This window comes from Orycteropus afer, unplaced genomic scaffold, assembly GCF_000298275.1.
Source record: "Orycteropus afer afer isolate SDZICR_OR568_19922 unplaced genomic scaffold, OryAfe1.0 scaffold00067, whole genome shotgun sequence".
In the NCBI taxonomy this organism is placed as follows: Eukaryota; Metazoa; Chordata; class Mammalia; order Tubulidentata; family Orycteropodidae; genus Orycteropus; species Orycteropus afer.
In genome coordinates this window covers 3248916-3267913 of record NW_006921654.1, presented here as the reverse complement: position 1 = coordinate 3267913, position 18998 = coordinate 3248916, and the positions used below count along the sequence as shown (strand labels likewise).

Sequence of the window (18998 nt, the reverse complement as noted above, 5' to 3'; positions counted from 1 at the left end):
GAGTTGATGCCGTTGAGTTGTGGTGTTGGTGAAGAATACTGAAAATATCATGGACTGCCAGAAGAACGAACAAATCTGTTCTGGAAGAAGTGCAGCCAGAATGATCCTTGGAAGTGAGAATGGCCAGACTTTGTCTCACCTACTTTGGTCATGTTGTCAGAAGGGACCATTCCCTGGAGAAGTATATCATGCTTGGTAATGTGTGGGGTCAGCCAAAAAGGGGAAGGGCCTCAACAATATGGATTAACACAGTGGCTGTAAAGATGACCTCAGGTATAGCACGGAGTGTGAGGATGGTGCGCGACCAGACAGTGTTTCGTTCTGTTGTACGCAGGGTCACCATGAGTTGGAGCCGACTCGAGACTCGACAGTGTCTAACAACACCACTTCCACAAGGGTGCCATGCACCTTATTTACATTATTAGAAAGAAGTGGGGCCTGAGAATTTGCATTTCTAATGAATCTCCAGGTGTTATTGACGCTGTTAGTGCAGGACCACACTTTGCAAGCCAGTGGCCCAAATGAATTTGGCCAGGGCCTCTTGGTCTGACACCTCTATTCTTGGCCCTCCACAATAGGAACAAAATCACCTGTGGGCCCTGACTTCCCAGATGGCAGGAGCTGTGTCTGGTCTGCCTCTGTGGCTCCAACACAGCCACCCTTACTTCCAGAAGACTACCCTTACGGAGTGGTAGGCATAAGGGCAATGTGCCAAGGGAGCTAAGCAGTAGCACTTTGTGTCCCAGGTTTTTGCTGTTTGGTGTGGGGCTTGTATCCCTTGCTGAAAGGTCCTGTTTTATGATGGTACTGGGTCTGTCATTTTCATTCTCCTCAGCACTAAATGAACCTGGTCAGTTTGCACAGAGGGAAGGGCAACCTGGGAGGTGCAATAAACCAGGTGATGACTTGCTACCTGCCTTTCTTGGCAGTTTTGGAATTTCTCTCACTCAAGCCACAACGACTAAACAATGGCTGGTCAGGCTGCAGCATGGATTGCCTAGTGGCCTCAGCATCCACACTGGTAACTGCCAGGGAACCCCTGCCTCTCCCCAGGCCCAGAGCCCTTTCAGGTTATCTGTCAGGAAAGGTCCAAGCAGATAATGGCTCGGCTGACATGTACTGAGGGCCCACCATGTACCAGGCTTGTTATATATACTTTGCCACAATCAAGACCAAACATCTCACACCACAGCATCATTTATTCTTCCAGTAGCCCCACCAAATGGATCATCATCATCATCATATGATCACATGTATTGAGTTCTTACTTTGTTTCAGGTCCTGATATGTTTCACACATATTTTTCCCCCAGCAAATCCACATAAGAACTCCATTAAAAAAACAAACCCATGCCACTGAAATGAGTCAATTTCAACTCATAGGGACCCTATAGGACAGAGTAGAATTGCCCCATAAAGTTTCCAAGGCTGAAATCGTTACAGAAGCTGACTGCCACATCTTTCTCCTGTGGAGTGGCTAGTGGGGGCAAACCAATGACCTTATGGTTAGCAGCTGAGCACTTTAATAACTGCACCACTAGGATGCCTAGAATTCCACTGCTGTCACTGCCGTCGAGTCACATCTGACTCATAGCGACCCCTCCTTGAGTTTCCAAGGCAGTATGACTATGGTCATACTGTCCAACCTTCCTTCCCAGGAGTGGCCGGTGGGTTTTAACCACCAGCCTTCTGGTTAGCAGTCTAATGCCTTAGGCACTACGCCACCAGAGCTCCCCCAGAACTCCATTAGGTGGCCATTATTATTATTATCCTCACCACTTATCTGTCAGTTTGTTCTACTGTGGTGGCCTGTGTATTGCCATGATGCTGGAAGCTAAGCCACCAGTATTTCATATACCAGCAGGGTCACCCATGGTGGACAGGTTCCAGCAGAGCTTCAGGCCTAAGATACACTAGGAAAAAGGCCTGGTGGTCTACTCCCCAAAATTAGCCAATGAAAACCTTATGGATCACAACAAAATGTCTAACTTACTTGCTTTGGACACATCCTCTGGAGGAATTGATCAATTGCTGGCGGAAGACATCATGTTTGGCAAAATAGAGAGCCAATGAGGATGACATGGTGACATGGATTGGCACAGTGGCCACAGTGATGTATTCAAACATGCTAGTGACTGTGGGAATGACACAGGCCTGGGTGTTGTTTTATTCTGTTGTGCCATGAGTTGGAGTTGCTGTGATGGCAGCCAACAACAACAACAACATTTTATAGATGAGGACAATGAGGTTCAAAAGAACAGAGAGAGTTGCCTAAAGTCATACAGCTTAGAAGAGCAGTTAGTGGGATTAGCCATTAGCCAGCAGCCTTCTTGCTCCATCATGCGGGTAACACACTGAAGTATCTTATTTTACAGAAAGCATTAACAGAAACTTTTCCAAAATCATGTATTTCTTCAGAGGCAGCATGACTTCCCCCATAATTTTGGGGGTGTGTCCTCTCATTTGGCCCATGACTGTGCTGAGTGTGAGACGTTGAACAGTGAACTCTGACCCATAGCTTTTTGACCTTCCCATATTCCCTGGGTGTATTTTATTATCCTTGTATTTCACCTGTCCAGCCAGAGAAGGAAATGTGACAGGATAAGCACATGAGAAGCTGGGAAAGCCTTATGACTCTGTTTCTCATCAGCCGTGTCCCACAGGTGCTGGGCAGTGGCCAGGGAAGACATGGGTGTGTGTGTACTCCCACCCAGGGGCAATTTGCATGTATCATCATTGCATAATTACTGTCAAACTGTGTCCCCTCCTCTGTTCCCATCCCAGGGTGAGATGTGGATGGACATTGGGATCTGAACTCATTTTCATCTTATTTCAGGCCATTATTAACCTGAAGGGGCTTACAGAGTCTGCGAAGCAGAGGAGAAGGAGTCCTCATCTAACTCCCTACTGGTCTACTGACCTCCAACTCTTGCCCTCTCCCCCAGCGTCATTGGAGAGCCCCCTTCTTTCTCACCCACCCCTATAGACATTCTTCCTGAAAAGTGGCTCTTCAGGAAGTAAAGGGCTTTAACTTCCTCCTTGTATGTTTGAAGACCTCAAAACCTGGCCCCTGCTGCCTCTCAAACCTCTCTGACCACTGCCCTCCCCTGACTCCCCACGACTCCAAACTCATTCTAGAAGATACAGCTAGCTTATCAAGCTTTCACCATCTCTCAGAAATGATACCTGCTGTTCCTTCTGCTAAAAACACTCCTCCATTCCAACGCCACATGAAACATTCCTGGAGAGGGCAAGAGGGTGGGGTTCTCTGGGCACCCCTCAACACACCAGCTTCCTTCTATCTCTATATACTTTCTCTGGCAAGCGTCTATTTACCGTTCCTTGCCCCTCACAGGTCTGTGAATAAACCAAGAACAGGGCCCATGACTTACTCTTTTTTTTTACTTTTATTGTGGTGAAAACATACACACCAAGACATTCACCAACATAACAACTTCCTCATGTACAGCTCAGAGACAATGACATTTTCCATGTTGTGCCACCATTATTGCTATCCTTTTCCAAAATATTCCACCACCATTAGCATAAACTCAATGCCCTGAAAACAAAAGTGTCCCCATTTCTCCTCCTTTCTATCCCTAAAACAAACTCTCACCTGCCGTCGAGTGGGATCCGACTCCTAGTGACTCCTCCTTGGGTTTCTGAGGTGGTATAGTTACAGAAGTAGACTGCTCAATCTTCTTTCTGAGGAGTGGCTGGTGGGTTTGAACCGCCAGCCATCTGGTTAGCAGTCAAATGCCCTAAGCACTACGCTACCAGAGCTCTACTAATAATCTCTGGTATATATATTATTAGTATATAAGCTCTGGTAGCGTAGTGCCTAAGGCACTTGACTGCTAACCAGAAGGCTGGCGGTTCAAACCCACCAGCCACTCCTTGGAAGGAAGATAGGGATGAGGCAATCTACTTCCGTAGCGATACTGCCTTGGAAACCCAAGGAGGGGTCAGTATGAGTCAGGTCTGACTTGACGGCACATAACAACAACTATATATATACATATATATATATTTTTTTCAACCTATCTAGCAACTAGCAATTTTCCCTCCTCTCCCTTCCCATCTCTGGTAAGAAAATTTCCTTCCATATATAAACCTTTACTTGGCTTTTTACAATAGAGAACTAATACAATATTTGTTCCTCTGTGATTGACTTATTCCCTGACTTATTCTTATGAGCTGGGAGCAGCTTGCTCTGTGGTACAAAGCAGGCCCTCAGCGTGGGCTTGTTGCATGGGGAACTGGATGAAACTGATGAACAATAACGATCATAATAAAATGTATTCATCCAGGATTTTTTGTGGGTCTGGCTCTGTGTATCTAAAATCTCATTTATGGCTAAAAGAACACTGTGATGGAGACCCACTTATCCCCATTGCTCAGATGTGGAAACTGAGGACTTGGGAGATAAAGAGTAAATGATTAAAATCCAAGCCGGCCTGATTCCAAAGCCCGAGTAACTCAGTATTACTGCACGGCCAGAAGGAGAAGTTGGTAGATGTACGAGGCTGTTGCATTCGGGCTCCTTGGAAGAGCTATTCCCAAACAAGTTCGGGCTGCGTTTTCCTGTCTTATTGGCGACGCGTGCGCAGTGCAGTGACGGCGCCCCCTGCGGGAGGCGCTCAGACTTCAGCTACGGTGGCGGAGGCGAAGTGACGCTTAGTGCGCCTGCGCGCCGGCGGAGGTAGTGTTAGTGGTGGCGGCGCTAGGCAGGGGCTCGGCTGTTCTGCGCGCGGCGGGCGCGGTCATGGCGCAGCCGGGGAAGCTGCCCAAGGAGCAGAAGTACGACCGGCAGCTGAGGTGAGCCGGGGCTCACCGAGCGTGGCGGGCGGGCCAGCGGGCTCCCCTGCTTCTGAGCCGGGCCTGAGCGCGTAGGCGGCGCTGTCGGGCCTCCCTCAGGCCTCCCGCCAGCTCGGGCCGGGCCGTGTACGGCGCGGAGAGCCGGCGCTCAGGGTTCGGACTTGGGGTCCGGGGGCTCCACGAGGGCCGGTACTCTCCGTCCCTCGCCACGCGGTGTGCGGTATGCGATCCAAGGTGCGCGGTCCCACTGTCAGCCGGGCCACCAGGGTGGCCACTGGACCCGCCTGCAGAATGGCCCCACACCGATGGCCAAGGGCGATCCCGAGTGTTAGGTATTGTTCAAAACTATCGTTGTACAATAAAAACATAATGCTGGCACCAAATGCGAGCCACAGATGTAATGTAAGTTTTCTAGTAGATACATTTAAAAAAGGTAAAAAGAGATGTAATTAATTTTTGCAATACAGTTTATTTTACCCAGTATATCCAAAATACTACCATTTCAACAGGTAATCAGTGTGAGAACTTACTGGAGATATTTTACAACCTTCTTTCATACCGTCTTTGCAATCTGGTGTATATTTTGCCCTTACAGTATAGCTGTATTTGAACTAGCCACATTTCTAGTCGCTAAACCAAAACCAAACCCGTTGCTGTCTAGTCGGTTTGGACTCGTGGTGACCCCACATCTTACAGAGTGGGACTGCCTCATAGGGTTTTCTTGGCTGTAATCTTTAGGGAAGAGCTCTGGGGGCGTAGTGCCTAAGGCACTTGACTGCTAACCAGAAGACTGGCGGTTCAAACCCACCAGCCGGCTACTCCTCGGAAGGCAGGTTGGGCAATCTTCAGTAATGATACCGCCTGAGAAACCCAAGGAGGGGTCGCTATGCTCCATAGCAATGTGTTTGGTTTGGTTTGAATCTTTAGGGAAACAGGTCGGCAGGCCTTTTTGTGGTGCACATTGCCAACCTTTAGATTATTAGTCGAGCTCAGTTTGAGCTACTTAGAAACCTACCTTATTGGACAGCGGAGGTCTAAACCATTAGGCTTGTCAAGATAAGGCATACTATTAAAAGCAGAGGTTTATTGAAGGTTCACATCAGTTTGAACTGGGAATTCGTCTGAGCTCAAAGAGTGAAATCAGATGCTCCAAGATGGTGGAATAACAGGCATATTTATGGGGTAAAATCAAGAACTAAAGGTATAACATTCTGATTGAAGTTGCAAAATCAGGGAAGCTAGAGGTGGGATAACTCCAAGGGGGGGACTTTATAGTGATTGAGGGGTGTCTTTGGATGGATTGGTTAGTTTAAATATGTGACTAAAGGGGAGGCGGTTTGACAAGGTGGTCATAAAGTAATTATCTTAAATCATTTCCAAAGGGCTGCTAAGGGGTTTTCTGATAAGGGTCTTGTGTCAAGACCCTTCCTTAAGAACAATCTATCCATGTCTTCAGAGAGGAAAAAAACATTTCCTGTTTTGTACTGAAGTCTCTGTAAGGGTTTGTCAGTTGCATGGAAAATCCTTTGTTATGTACTTGTCTAAGGATTTGACAGTTGCAAGGGAAATAAGCAAAAGCTAGGATGGAGTCTCTGTGGTCCAGTGGTTAAAGCATTCAGCTGCTAAACAAAAGGTCAGTGGTTCAAACCCACCAGCTGCTCTGTGGAAGAAGGATGTGGCAGTCTGCTTCTGTAAAGATTTATAGCCTTGGAAACCCCATGGGGGAAGTTCTGTCCTCTAGGGGTCACTATGAGTCAGAATCAACTCAATGGCAGGGTTAGTTTTTTTTTTTTTCATGCATTTTATTGAAATAAAATTTATGCACAGTGAAATACACAAAATTAAAGTGACATGGTCAATGCATTTTTTTTGGAGGGGGCAGTGTCTCCCCCCCATAAACAACAAAGAAAGTTCCCTTCCATATATAAACTTTTCCTTGATTTTTTCACAATAATGAACTAATATTATATTTGCCCATCTGTGATTGACTTCTTTTATTCAGCATAATGCCTTCAAGTTCATCCATGTTATGCAGTGTTTGGCAGATTCTACATTATTTTTTAGGGTTGCGTAGTATTCCATTGTGTATCTGTACCACAGTTTGGTTATCCATTCTTCTGCTGATGTGGATGTAGGTTGTTTCCATCTTTTTGCTATTGTAAATATTACATGCTGCGATGAACATGGATGTGCATATGTCTGTTCTTGTCCTGGCTCTCACTTCTTTAGGATATATTCCTAATAATTGGATTGCTGAGTCAAATGGTATTTCTAATTCCAGCTTTTTGAGGAATTGCCATACTGTTTTCCACAGTGGTTGCAGTCCCACCAGCAGTGTATGAGAGTCCCAATCTCTCCAAATCCTCTCCAGCATCTGCCATTTTCTGTCTTGTTGAACTTTGCCATTAGTGCTGGGGTAAGATGTTATCTCGTTGTTTTGATTTGCACCTCTCTGATGACTAATGATCATGAGCATTTCTTCATGTATTTGCTGGCCACCTGAATATCCTCTTTGGTGAAGTGTCCATTCATGTCTTCTGCCCATTTTTTAATTGGATTGTTAATCTTTTTGTTGTTGAGGTATTGGCATTTTCTATACATTTTAGAGATAAGTCCCTTGTCAGATATGTAATCATTGACAAGTATGAATTTGTTGCTGTCATTTTGTTATGTGCTTTTTTGTGGTCTTGATTTCTTTGTTCCATATAATTTTCTGTGCTGAATTTGTTTTGTTTATGAATCATGTTAGCACTTCCTTCATTGCTATTGTTTTAGTATTTGCTAAATATGTGTACTGGTCCTTTTTTAAATTTTGATGTGAAAATTTATCATTTTTCTTTGAGGTTACCCTGTGATTTATAATTTCTTCCCAAGTTTAGAATGGTCGTTCTATCTTGCAGTTGTCTTGACTTCCCTACCATTTAGAAGTTCTGTAGCTACACAGTTTTCCCCCTCTTTTTGGTTTGTAGTTGCCTTCATTTGTCAGTTGATGTCTCTGGTTCCCTGTTTACAGTCTTGTGAGCTTATTTACTTTGGATACTAATATAACTGGGTTGGTTTCTGGGTTGTCATCATGTGTGTTAATGGTCAGTTGTTGTTGGCTGTTGTTAGTTCTCTGTCCAAGGGACTCCCTTTAGCATCTCTTGTAAGATTGGTCTGGTTTTAGCAAATTCCCTTAATTTCTGCTTATCTGGAAATGTCCTAATTTCACCATCATGTTTGAGGGACAGTTTTGCCAGGTATATAATTCTTGGTTGAAAATTTTTCTCTTTCAGGGTTTTATATATACCATCCCATTGTCATCTTGCCTGCATAATTTCTGCCAAGAAATTCGAGCTTAGTCTTACTGGTTGCCCCTTGTAGGTAACTTTTTGTTTTTCCCATGCTGCTTTCAGGATTCTTTGTCTTTGGTTTTAGTGAGTTTGATGATGATATGTCTTGGTGATTTTCTTTTGGGGGCTATCCTGTTTGGGGTTCATTGGATTTCTGGAATGTATATATTCTCATCTTTCATCATATCAGGAAAATTCTCTTCCAACAAATCTTTGACAGTTTTTTCTGTGGTTTTATTCGCGTCTTCCTGTTCTGGAATTCTGCTTACACGTAGGTTATTCCTTTTGATGGTATCCCACATGAACCTTAGCCTTTCTTCATTTTGTTTTGATCTTTTTTCTGATCGTTCCTTTTCAAGGGAGCTCTGGTAGATCTACATCAGGTAGATGCACTACTTGGAGAGATCAATCATGGAAGAACGGTTTGCACAGGGAGACAGCTCCAGAGGTGGGAGTGCATGGGAGGGAAGGACACAGGGAAGAGGTAACTGTAGGGAGGAAGTGGGAAGAAAGCTGTTACATTGTAGGGAATTGCAGTCAATGTCATGAAACAAAATGTATATGAACTGTTGTAAGGAAAATGAATTTGCTCTGTAAACTTCCACCCAAATCACAATAAAAATTAAAAGAAAAAAACAAAACAAAAACACAGGTGACACAATGGCAAATTAAATTACCTAACTTCTCCAAGACTCAGCTTCCCCGTCTGTAAAGTGGAACATCTCTCTTCAAGGCTGCTGTTAGACTTGAGTGCCTAAAGTCCCTAATACAGCACTAAGTTATAGGTGTAAATGGGAGTTCCTGGAGGCTCCAGCATAGAGGGAGGCCAAGTATCTCTGTGACTTCCATGGGTTCAGCAAATAGAAAATGCTCAATAAATGTGGAAGGGGGATATGAGGAGAAAAGTGAAATAACAAAGGACCAGCTTGTGTAAGTTCAAAATTTGAGGTGCTTGCCTCCTATTAGAATGATCGGCCTAGGTCTGAGCCCCAGCTCCTTCCTAAAACACTAAACCTACTGGACTTTTGGTAAGATGGTGGAATAGGAAGACAAGCTCCTCAGACCCACTTCAACAAAGAAAAGAGAAACCAATTAACAGAGATACAGCAGATAATCCTGGAGCCCTGAGCTTTGAAAGGAGGTATACAGAAGTGGATTAGGCACCCACTAGTGGAAAAACCTGAACGAAAACATGACCTAAGAATAGGCTCCATTTGCCAAGGATGGCAGGGACATATGGGAGGCAAACAACAGGAAAGAAGACAGGTGGTGAGTGTACAAGTGCTGCTAACTAGCGAATAGAGGAGCACAGCAGTTATCTGCTCACGTAGATACCATCCAAACAAAACAAAACGAAAATTGTGGGCAAGTCACTCCAACATACAATCGCCAATTAAATATAAACACAAAAACATCACAATGCCTCAGAGACAACAGACCATCCCACTCCACACAAAGAAGCAAGATAAAGCAGGAGAAACAAGGGACCAGGATGCAGACCCAAAACACATCCCTGAGGAAGATGCAGCATTGGAACTCCCTGGTAAGGAATTTAAAAGAGTTATATTTAGGTACCTTCAACGAATTGAGAGATCAAGGAAAACACTGACAAAATTGAGGAAAACACAGAGAAAACCCTAGAACAATTTTGAAAGACAATACAAGAACAAAATGACAAAATAAATGAAAAATTAGAAATGATACAGAATCTGCAGACAAAAATCCAGAAGATTAATACTAAATTTTCAGACATAGATAACTCATTGAACGGTAAAGGAGTAGAATTGAATCAATGGAAGACAAAATTAGTGAGATTGAAGGCAAATACCTCAATACTTCTTTGGAAAGGGATGTTGTTATTATGCGCTGTGGAGTCAGCCTCGACTCATAGCGACCCCTCCTTGGGTTTCCGAGGCGGTATCACTACGGAAGTAGATTGCCCAATCATCCTTCCGAGGAGTGACTGGTGGATTTGAACCGCCAGCCTTGTGGTTGGCAGTCAAGTGCCTTGGGCACTATGCTACCAGAGCTAAGCAGGAGAGTCGAGGGGTTTAATTTCTTATTTGGCCTCTTTCTTGAAACAGGTTACTTAGGGGTGTACCATTATTCTCTTGGGCTCACTCTCCCATTATCCAAGCATCCATTAACCGAATCTGTTGGAGTATTCTCTGTGCCCAGCTTCCATGATAAAAACAGATGTTGCCAACTATTTGTTCTTTAGGCTATTTCTTCATTCATTTGACAACTTTTGCTCACTTTTACAGATGTCACAGTGATAAGCCCTATGTAAAGATTCTAAATGCACTGGATCTATGTAACTTAAGGAGAAATGAAGTAGAGAGCAGTTTTCAGATCTAAGACACTTCAGTGTTAATGAACTGTGAAGTATACCTAAAGACTTTCTGTTCTGGTCTGACAAGCGTAATGGACAAGGAACTGGAAGTCGAAGACCAAGTTCCTAGTTCTGATTTGACCTTCTAACTGTGCAAGGCATCAACGTGTCTGAGTCTTAGGGTATTCAGCTAGGTAATTCTCACAATGACATCTGCTATTCCTGTTTCATGTGGTTGCCATGATTATCACATCAATTACTGTATGCAAGAACACATTAAGAACAAAATATCATTGAAATATGAAAGTTGTATTTTTGTGGAAGTTCTAAAAATGTTAAATTGGTGTCTTGTTTTGTAGATTATGGGGTGATCATGGGCAAGAGGCTTTAGAATCTGCTCATGTTTGCCTAATAAATGCAACAGCCACAGGAACTGAAGTTCTTAAGAACTTGGTGCTACCAGGTAATGTAGTCTTGTGGTTGTGTTCTAAAATTACCTCTTTAAGGTTTTGAATGAGAAATACATATTCTTGACTAACTGTTTTTCTCCCAGGTGTTGGTTCATTTACAATCATTGATGGAAATCAGGTCAGCGGAGAAGATGCTGGAAACAAGTATGTTCCATTATTTTCAAATACAAGCATGTTAGGGAAGGCAGTGTGCTGTCACAGAAGAGTGAGTGAAGCCTGAGCCCTACCTGAGCCCTACCCCCCAGCACAGTGACTTGACTCTCAGGTGGAAATGATCCCTTTGTTTAGGATTATGGGGAGGATGATGTAAATTAATGTTAATGTAGATAAAGTGCTAGCATGGTGTCTGATAATAGGTTATTAATAAAAAGTACCTACCATCACTATCTTTATTGTTCTTATTAATGCAAAGGAGTAGATGAATAGTTATTAGTCCTTTATTTGTGGAGTCTGGACACTTCCTCAGTCCTTGCGTTGATTCTTAGGTATTAGTATGTGATTGACAATAATTGTATTTCTGGATTATGAGAATAATAAAAGCAATGCCTTTTATTTGTGATGTCTCCTAAGCTCAGCTTAACTATCTTTCTTTACATTACACTGTCTTTATGAAAATGCTAATTTAAAGGTGGCCTGGATATAATTCTTAAAAAATTATCATGGTAAGACTCCCTGAGCACTCCTAAATTTGAATTTCAAGCTTGGCTTTTCAGGTACTGGAGTGTGAGATCTGTCATTGGATTTGTCAGTAAACAACAGTAGCAAGTAAATAAAGGAGAAATAGAATCTGGCAACACAGCCCTTTCATTGGTATCTATGAAGAAAAAGCCTGCTCTCTTTGCTTGCGTCATCTCAGTATACAAGTAGTTTGCTTACTTGGTTAAAGTAGGATTTAATAAGGATAAGAATTGTGTTTCTTATGGAGCCAGTGAGCTTGTTGTGGCACCGTGACTCTGATCAGCAGCCTCATATCTGGGCCATGGGACCAGACAAGCATATGTGTGGAAGGAAGCCTGTTTGTTACGTTACCTGTAAAAGCAAATGGCTCAGTGTTTAATATAGCGTTTCCCAAAGTGGTCTGAGGAGCACTGGTTCTTGTTAACATTAACAGCTGTTAAGGGGGCAGATGGATTTTGTGATTGGATGAGTTTGGAAAACGGAGGAGAGGAAATTAAACATTTCTTTACTTAAAACTTTAATATCATATATTATGTATATTTTAAATTTATAAGCAGAACATATAGCGTATGGTATTTCCTAAAGTTGTTTTTTTTTTTTTTTTTTAGCCAAGGAACTCTTTACTTCAGTGCATCTTGTGAAATTTTTTTCTTTGTATCTACTTTGATTTATTAGCCCGTCTTTGTTTACCAGTTTCATCTAGTTGTCTTCCTCCAAGAAGGCTTTTGCACTCTGTAATCAAAATATAGTTTGCTTTGTACTATAAATGAAATATACCTGGCATTACAAGTAACCTTTCCTTTTTAGTCAAATAGGCCTTTAATTTTTTTTTTTTGTTGTTGTTCTACCCATTTTAGTTTTTTCCTTCAAAGAAGCAGTATCGGCAAGGTAATTTGTTTTGTTATGGAGCGTAATTGTGTGTGGGCATCTGATGGGTACCACTGTCTTTGATTGCTTGAAAAGTTTTTACTTTAAAAGAGCTTGTTTCTCTGAGAAAAAAGTTGAATCAGCTCATCTTTGTAATCTTGTAAGTCTTTATATAAGTGTTTGCTAGTTTGAAAACATAGAAGTACTATATATTATAGTTTATAATTGTACACTATGTCCTGTATCTTTTATTAAAGCTAAATAATGAGATTATATAATATAATGTTTAGAGCATGGAGTATCCTGCTAACGCAATTGTTAAGAGATAACGAATATCCTTTATTTTTATCATTCATATTAAAAATCTTACAGAATTATATTAGTCAGCTTAGTACAATATTCTGAATGAGAATGACTGTTTCTTTATTGATTTGCCTCTGTTGTACAGGCTTGTAGATGTAAGAGAGTAGTTTGAGTCCGAACTTGACTCAGGACATCCTCGCCTGCTAGCTAGGGTTTCCTGATCAGTTGCCTAGTCAGAAAAGTAGAGTGGAAATACTATAGTCATTTAATGACTCTGGGTAATAAAGTTTTAGTGATTTTGAGTAATATTCTCTTTGAATCCCATTTTAAGCTCACAGACAGCAGAATTATCATGCATATGCCATGAAATTCCAGTATTTTTACAGTGTGTTTTGACTGACCTATTAGTTGGGGTGAATGGGAGGTGGTTTGTATTGTAACCATATTTCCTCTAATTTAAGTCAAATGCTTTATTTTTAAAAAGAACCGAGCTCAAGCTGCCATGGAATTCTTACAAGAATTAAATAATGATGTCTCTGGAAGTTTTGTGGAAGAGGTACATACCTATAAACATTATTATTTCTGTGCGGAGATGTAATCACTTTAATACTTCAAAGCGCTAGGAATTTGGAATTTGGACTCTTGGTATCGTTTGTGTTTACTTGAGAGTTGAGTTACTTTAGCTTTGGTGTCTGGTATATGGCCGCTTGTTCTAAAATAGTTCAACTGTTTCTGCCATGTTTCATGTGAATGTGAAAATTTTGAATTTTTTTTTCCTGCCCTATTTAGAGTCCAGAAAACCTTCTAGACAATGATCCTTCATTTTTCTGTAGGTTTACTGTTGTAATTGCAACTCAGCTCCCAGAAAGGTAAATTTTTATCTTAATGTTTTTATTTTAATCTCATGTTAGAATTACTTAATTTTCTTTTCTCTGCATAATCTAAGACTTGGTTTTAAAAATTCTTAAACTCTATAGAAACCTGTAATTGGAAGCACTTCTCTTTCAGCATTGAAAAAACAGGCAAGAGAAAAATTCTGAGATGAAAAACATTATTTGATATATTTAGAGCAGTTAAACAGAAGAATGGTTAATTTTCAGTGATGAAAACTAGTTAGACTTGTTATGGGAAGCCTTTAGGGGTGTGTACAAGGGTTTTATGGGAAGGAGTCTGTGGGGGTGCAAACAGTAATGTACGTGGCCGCTAAGTGAAAAATTAGAGGCTCCGGTCCGCCCAGTGGCATCTCGGCAGAAACTCGGCAGTCTGCTTCTGAAAAATTAGCCCTTGGAAATCCTGTGGAGCACAGTTCTGCTCTGATGTACGTGGGGTCCCTTGAGTCAGAATTGACTTGATGACAACTGAGTTTTTTATAAGGGATTATAAATGTTTTTGGAGATGTTGAGTAAGTATCTTTCAGGATAAAAAAGATGAGGCTTTCATAGCCCTTGAGTACAAAATATATACTTTGTGGCATTGCTTTCTTTTTGGTACATCCTTGATAGATCTTTGTCTTGGATATTTGAGTAAGAAAGTTGATTTATTTGAAGGCATTTTCATGTTGATGTACATCCATTTGCTCATGGTCTTGCTCATTTTGCTTTTCTTTCCAGTACATTCCTACGTTTAGCAGATGTCCTCTGGAATTCTCAAATCCCTCTTTTGGTCTGTAGGACATATGGACTGGTTGGTTATATGAGGATCATTATAAAAGAACATCCAGGTAAAATGGTTGTGCGTATGGATTTGCCATTGGTTGCTCTAGCGACAATTTTAGAAATGTGATACTGTCCTGAAGACCATAGAAGAGGAAGGGGAGGTTGTTAGGTACTATCTATTCATACATTTTATTGATGTTTATCTTTTCCAGTTTCAATCACAAGGAGATTCTGTTCTAAAGGAATCTTGATTTTACTTTTATTACAACTGTAGTACATGTAAGATTTGTACATTTTACTATATAGTAAAACACTGAAAAAAATATCTAGGCCCAATGCTCATTTAAAAATGATAAAAGGATATTTCCTAAGTTCTTAAAATGAAGTGTGCTGCCAGTAGTATCACTGAAGAAGTAAGTTTACCTTTTGGGATTTTCTGTTTCTCAGTAATAGAATCTCACCCAGATAATGCATTAGAGGATCTACGACTGGATAAGCCATTTCCTGAGTTGAGAGAACATTTTCAGTCTTATGATTTGGATCACATGGAAAAAAAGGTTAGTAGTCTCTTATTTATAGACTTAAGACATTTGTTTTAAACCTAATGTTTCTGAATTACACAGAGTAAGAAAATACTATAAACTTCCATATACCATGTCAAGATTGTACAGTAACATTATTTTACCTTATTTGTTTCAACTCTGCTTTCCCCCAAAATTTTCAGACATTTTTATTGAAGAAAAATATATTAAGTGAATATATCTGTGTAACAGTCAGGTGAAGAAATTAACATAAACATTAACAGATTCCAAAAGCCCTCTTCATACTCTTGCCTAAACTAATAGATGTACTTTTTTTAAAAATTGTGATTTGGGTGAAAGTTTACAGAGCAAATTCACTTTCCGTACAGCAGCTCCCACACACTTTGTCTCCTGGCATAGACTACAATTTCCTACAGTGCAACAGCTCCCCTCTCACTACCTCCCCATAGTTACTTCTTCCCTCCCATGGAGACCTGCCCCCCACCTAGTTGTCTCCCTGTGCATACACAGCCCTTCTTTTCTCCCATGATTGATCTCTCCAAGGAGTGTATCTACCTAATGTAAATGTTTAGCTCATATTTCTGTCTGTTGTTTGTCTGGAAGCTGCAGGAGTGAATTCAGTTCCAGACCTGAAGGGCAGTTAGGGGCCATAGTCTCAGTGGTTCCATCTGGCTCTCAGACCAGCAAACCTGGTCCCTTTTTTTTTTTCCCCCAATGATTTTGAGTTTTATTCCACAGTGTTCTCCCACTCTATCCAGGATCTCCTACATAGATTCCCCCTCCTAGTGGTTGACAGTGGTAGCTGGGCACCATCTAGTTCTTCTGGTTTTGTAGTCGTATAGGCTGAGAATCGCATGGTGTACCAGTCTCTTGGACTAATTGTTTCTATGCATCTTTGGTTTTTCTTCATTCTTCTTTGTTCTGGACAAGGAGAGACCCATGTGGCACTAATAGATGTACTTTAAAAAATAGTTTGCTTTTGGGGTGTGTCTTTGTTAAAATCTGTTTCTCTTGAAATTATTTTTAGTGTTTCAGAACTACCAAGGCAACTTTGCATATCTCATTATAGAAATAATGGTATTTTTAACAATCAGACTAAATAATATCAGGGTCTCTGGTAGCATAGTCTCTAAGGCATTTGACTGATAACCAGAGGGCTGGCAGTTCAAACCCACTAGCCACTCCTTGGAAGGAAGGTTGGACAATCTACTTCCATAGTGATACTGCCTCAGAAACCCAAGGAGGGGTCGCTATGAGTCAGATTTCATTATAGAAATAATGATATTTTTAACAATTAGACTAAATAATGTAAGGAATATATGTGTGTGTGTGTGTGTGTATAATTCTTTTTTCTACATACATATTAATTAAGATGCAGGAGCTCTTGCAGTATAGTGATGAAGGCATTTGGCTGCTAACCAAAATGTGGTTGGTTTGAACCCACCAGCTGCTTTGCGGAAGAAAGATGAGGCAATTTGGTTCTGTAAAGATTTACAGCCTTGGAAACCCAATGGGGTCGCTATGAGTCAGAATTGACTCGATGGCAGTGAGGTTTTTTTTTGGAAGGGAGGTGTTTATTTTTTTCATCAGATGACACAGAGGAGATATTCTTGGTTGATGTTGGTATCTGAAATCAAGAGATGGGGGAGCAGTCTTTGAGACTATTTTCTCATTGATAAAATGAGGACAATTATAGTATGAGCCTGACATGGGAAGATACATATAACATAACTTATAAAGCAGTTTATATTATCTGCATTCATTTTCTTCCATTCATTATTTTCTATATAGTAGGAGATGGTTAGTAAATTGTTGAATTTGTTGAAAATGAAATATTGTAGTGAAGAATTAATGTTAACTATTACTAACATTTCTTTTGATGTGTCTATTTTTAGGATCATAGCCACACTCCATGGATTGTGATCATAGCTAAATATTTAGCACAGTGGTATAGTGAGGTATGTTCTCTTTTTTTAAAATATTCATAGGTGACTGTGTTTTCAATGTATTATAGAGGATTTCACTGGATGGGGGCAGGAGATTAATATATTTCCTTATGGACTTAGAGGGCAGGAGGGTGCTTTTAAATTTAAATCTTACAGTTCCTCTTCTGATACTGATTTTTTTAAATTAAAATAAAATTTGAATAAATGTCATTCTGAAACTGACAGTGGGAAACAATGAGGAAAAATGGCCTACAGTTGTGTTTTCTATAAGTGAGCTTCTTGATTTCACTTAGATGTAGATTTCATGATTTAAATCTCATGTGGGCAGGGAAATGGGAAAACTTTAGACTCTGAATTTCCATATTTTGAGTTTTTATAATGAGATACTTAAAAATTTCAACTGATGCAGACAAATGGACGAATACCTAAAACATACAAAGAAAAAGAAGACTTCAGAGATTTGATTAGACAAGGTAAGGTTATGGGTGTGGTTAAATGTTTGAAAAACAAGTTGTTTGAAGCAAATGTTTATTGGATTTCTTTATTAATAGCTTTGTAAATGTTTTAGCTATGAACTTTAATTTTTCTTCTCCTTTGGGGAGGTAAGGAGCCATTTCTTATATAGTTATGGCTAATGATAAGCCATATTTCTTCTTAAGGTTCAGTATTCTGATCATTCCTTCAGAATCTGACTAGGTTATTTCCATAATGCTGGGGGAACAGAAGGAGTGAGAAGAAAAGGGGTGTTGTTGGCTAACTAATTTCTACTTTAACAGGAATTCTAAAGAATGAAAACGGGGCTCCAGAAGATGAAGAGAATTTTGAAGAAGCTATTAAAAATGTGAACACAGCGCTAAATACAACACAGGTATTGAAAGAGTCGCTGAAGTGTTTCATAGAAGAAAGGGGTTTTCTCATATGTGAAATAGTGCATGATAAAGATTTAACTTAAAATTTTTTATTATATAGTGGTTAGAAATAAATATTTATAATACAGATTTAATCATGTTTAGTATGATTCTGTGTTGACCTTGTTAAAATGGTTGCCAGTGCTTTAGTGTATAATAGTGATGCAATGATTTATGTAAATTAATTATTTGCAGTGCATGATTTGTGAGATAGGAGTCATATAAATAAGATATTTTTGCCGGCCCAAAATAGTGTTGTTGGAAAAGTTAAGTCTTACCCTGCATTTGCTTTTTCTTTTTTAATTTTTATTGTGATTTGGGTGAAAGTTTACAGAGCAAATTCACTTTCCATGCAGCAGTTCACATACACTTTGTCTCATGACATTGATTGCAGTTTCCCACAATGCAACAGCTCCCCTCCCACTTCTTCCCCACAGTTACCTCTTGTGTCTTTCCCTCCCATGCACTCCTGCCCCCCGAGCTGTTACACCGTACATACACAGCCCTTCTATTCTCCCATGATTGAGCTCCACAAGGAGTGTATTTACTATTGTAAATGTTCAGCTCATATGCCTGTCTTTTGTTTGGCTGGAAGCAACAGGAGTGAGTTCAGTTACAGACCTAAAAGGCAGCTAGGGGCCATAGTCTCAGTGGTTCCATCAGGCTCTATCAGACAAGGAAAACTGGTCCTTTTTTTTTTTTTTAATGGTTTTGAGTTTTGCTCCACATTGTTCTCTCACTCTATTCAGGATCTCCTACAGAGATCCCACTCTGAGTGGTTGGTAGTGGTAGCTAGGCACCATCTAGTTCTTCTGGTCTCATAGTCATATAGGCTGAGGATCACATGGTGTACTAGTCACTTGGACTAATTGTTTCCATGTGTCTTTGGTTTTCTTCTTTCTTTGCTCTGGATGAGGAGAGACCCATCGTTATATCTAGATGGCCACTTGCAAGCTTTTAAGATCCCATTCACTACCCACCAAAGTAGGATGTGGAACAATGTTTTTGTGTAGTATGTTATGTCAGTTGTGCTTGATATTCCCTACGACTGTGGTCCCAACCCCACAGGTCCAACTACTCATTCCCTCTGGGTAGCTGGCTGTGGCCAAGAAGTGACTACAACTTTGCCCGTTGTCAGTTCTACTATA

General features: G+C 40.7%; 1 protein-coding gene across 1 annotated transcript in view; it reads left to right on the top strand.

The window, feature by feature from the left end:
* Positions 1-4764: 4764 nt before the first annotated feature.
* Positions 4765-18998, top strand: part of NAE1 (NEDD8 activating enzyme E1 subunit 1) — a 33852-nt gene continuing 19618 nt past the window's right edge. The window contains exons 1-11 of the mRNA XM_007940226.2: positions 4765-4817; positions 10841-10944; positions 11035-11095; positions 12487-12517; positions 13284-13355; positions 13589-13668; positions 14410-14519; positions 14902-15011; positions 16892-16954; positions 17352-17415; positions 17719-17810. Coding sequence (XP_007938417.1) covers positions 4765-4817; positions 10841-10944; positions 11035-11095; positions 12487-12517; positions 13284-13355; positions 13589-13668; positions 14410-14519; positions 14902-15011; positions 16892-16954; positions 17352-17415; positions 17719-17810 — 840 coding nt within the window. The remainder of the gene's footprint in view (positions 4818-10840; positions 10945-11034; positions 11096-12486; positions 12518-13283; positions 13356-13588; positions 13669-14409; positions 14520-14901; positions 15012-16891; positions 16955-17351; positions 17416-17718; positions 17811-18998) is intronic.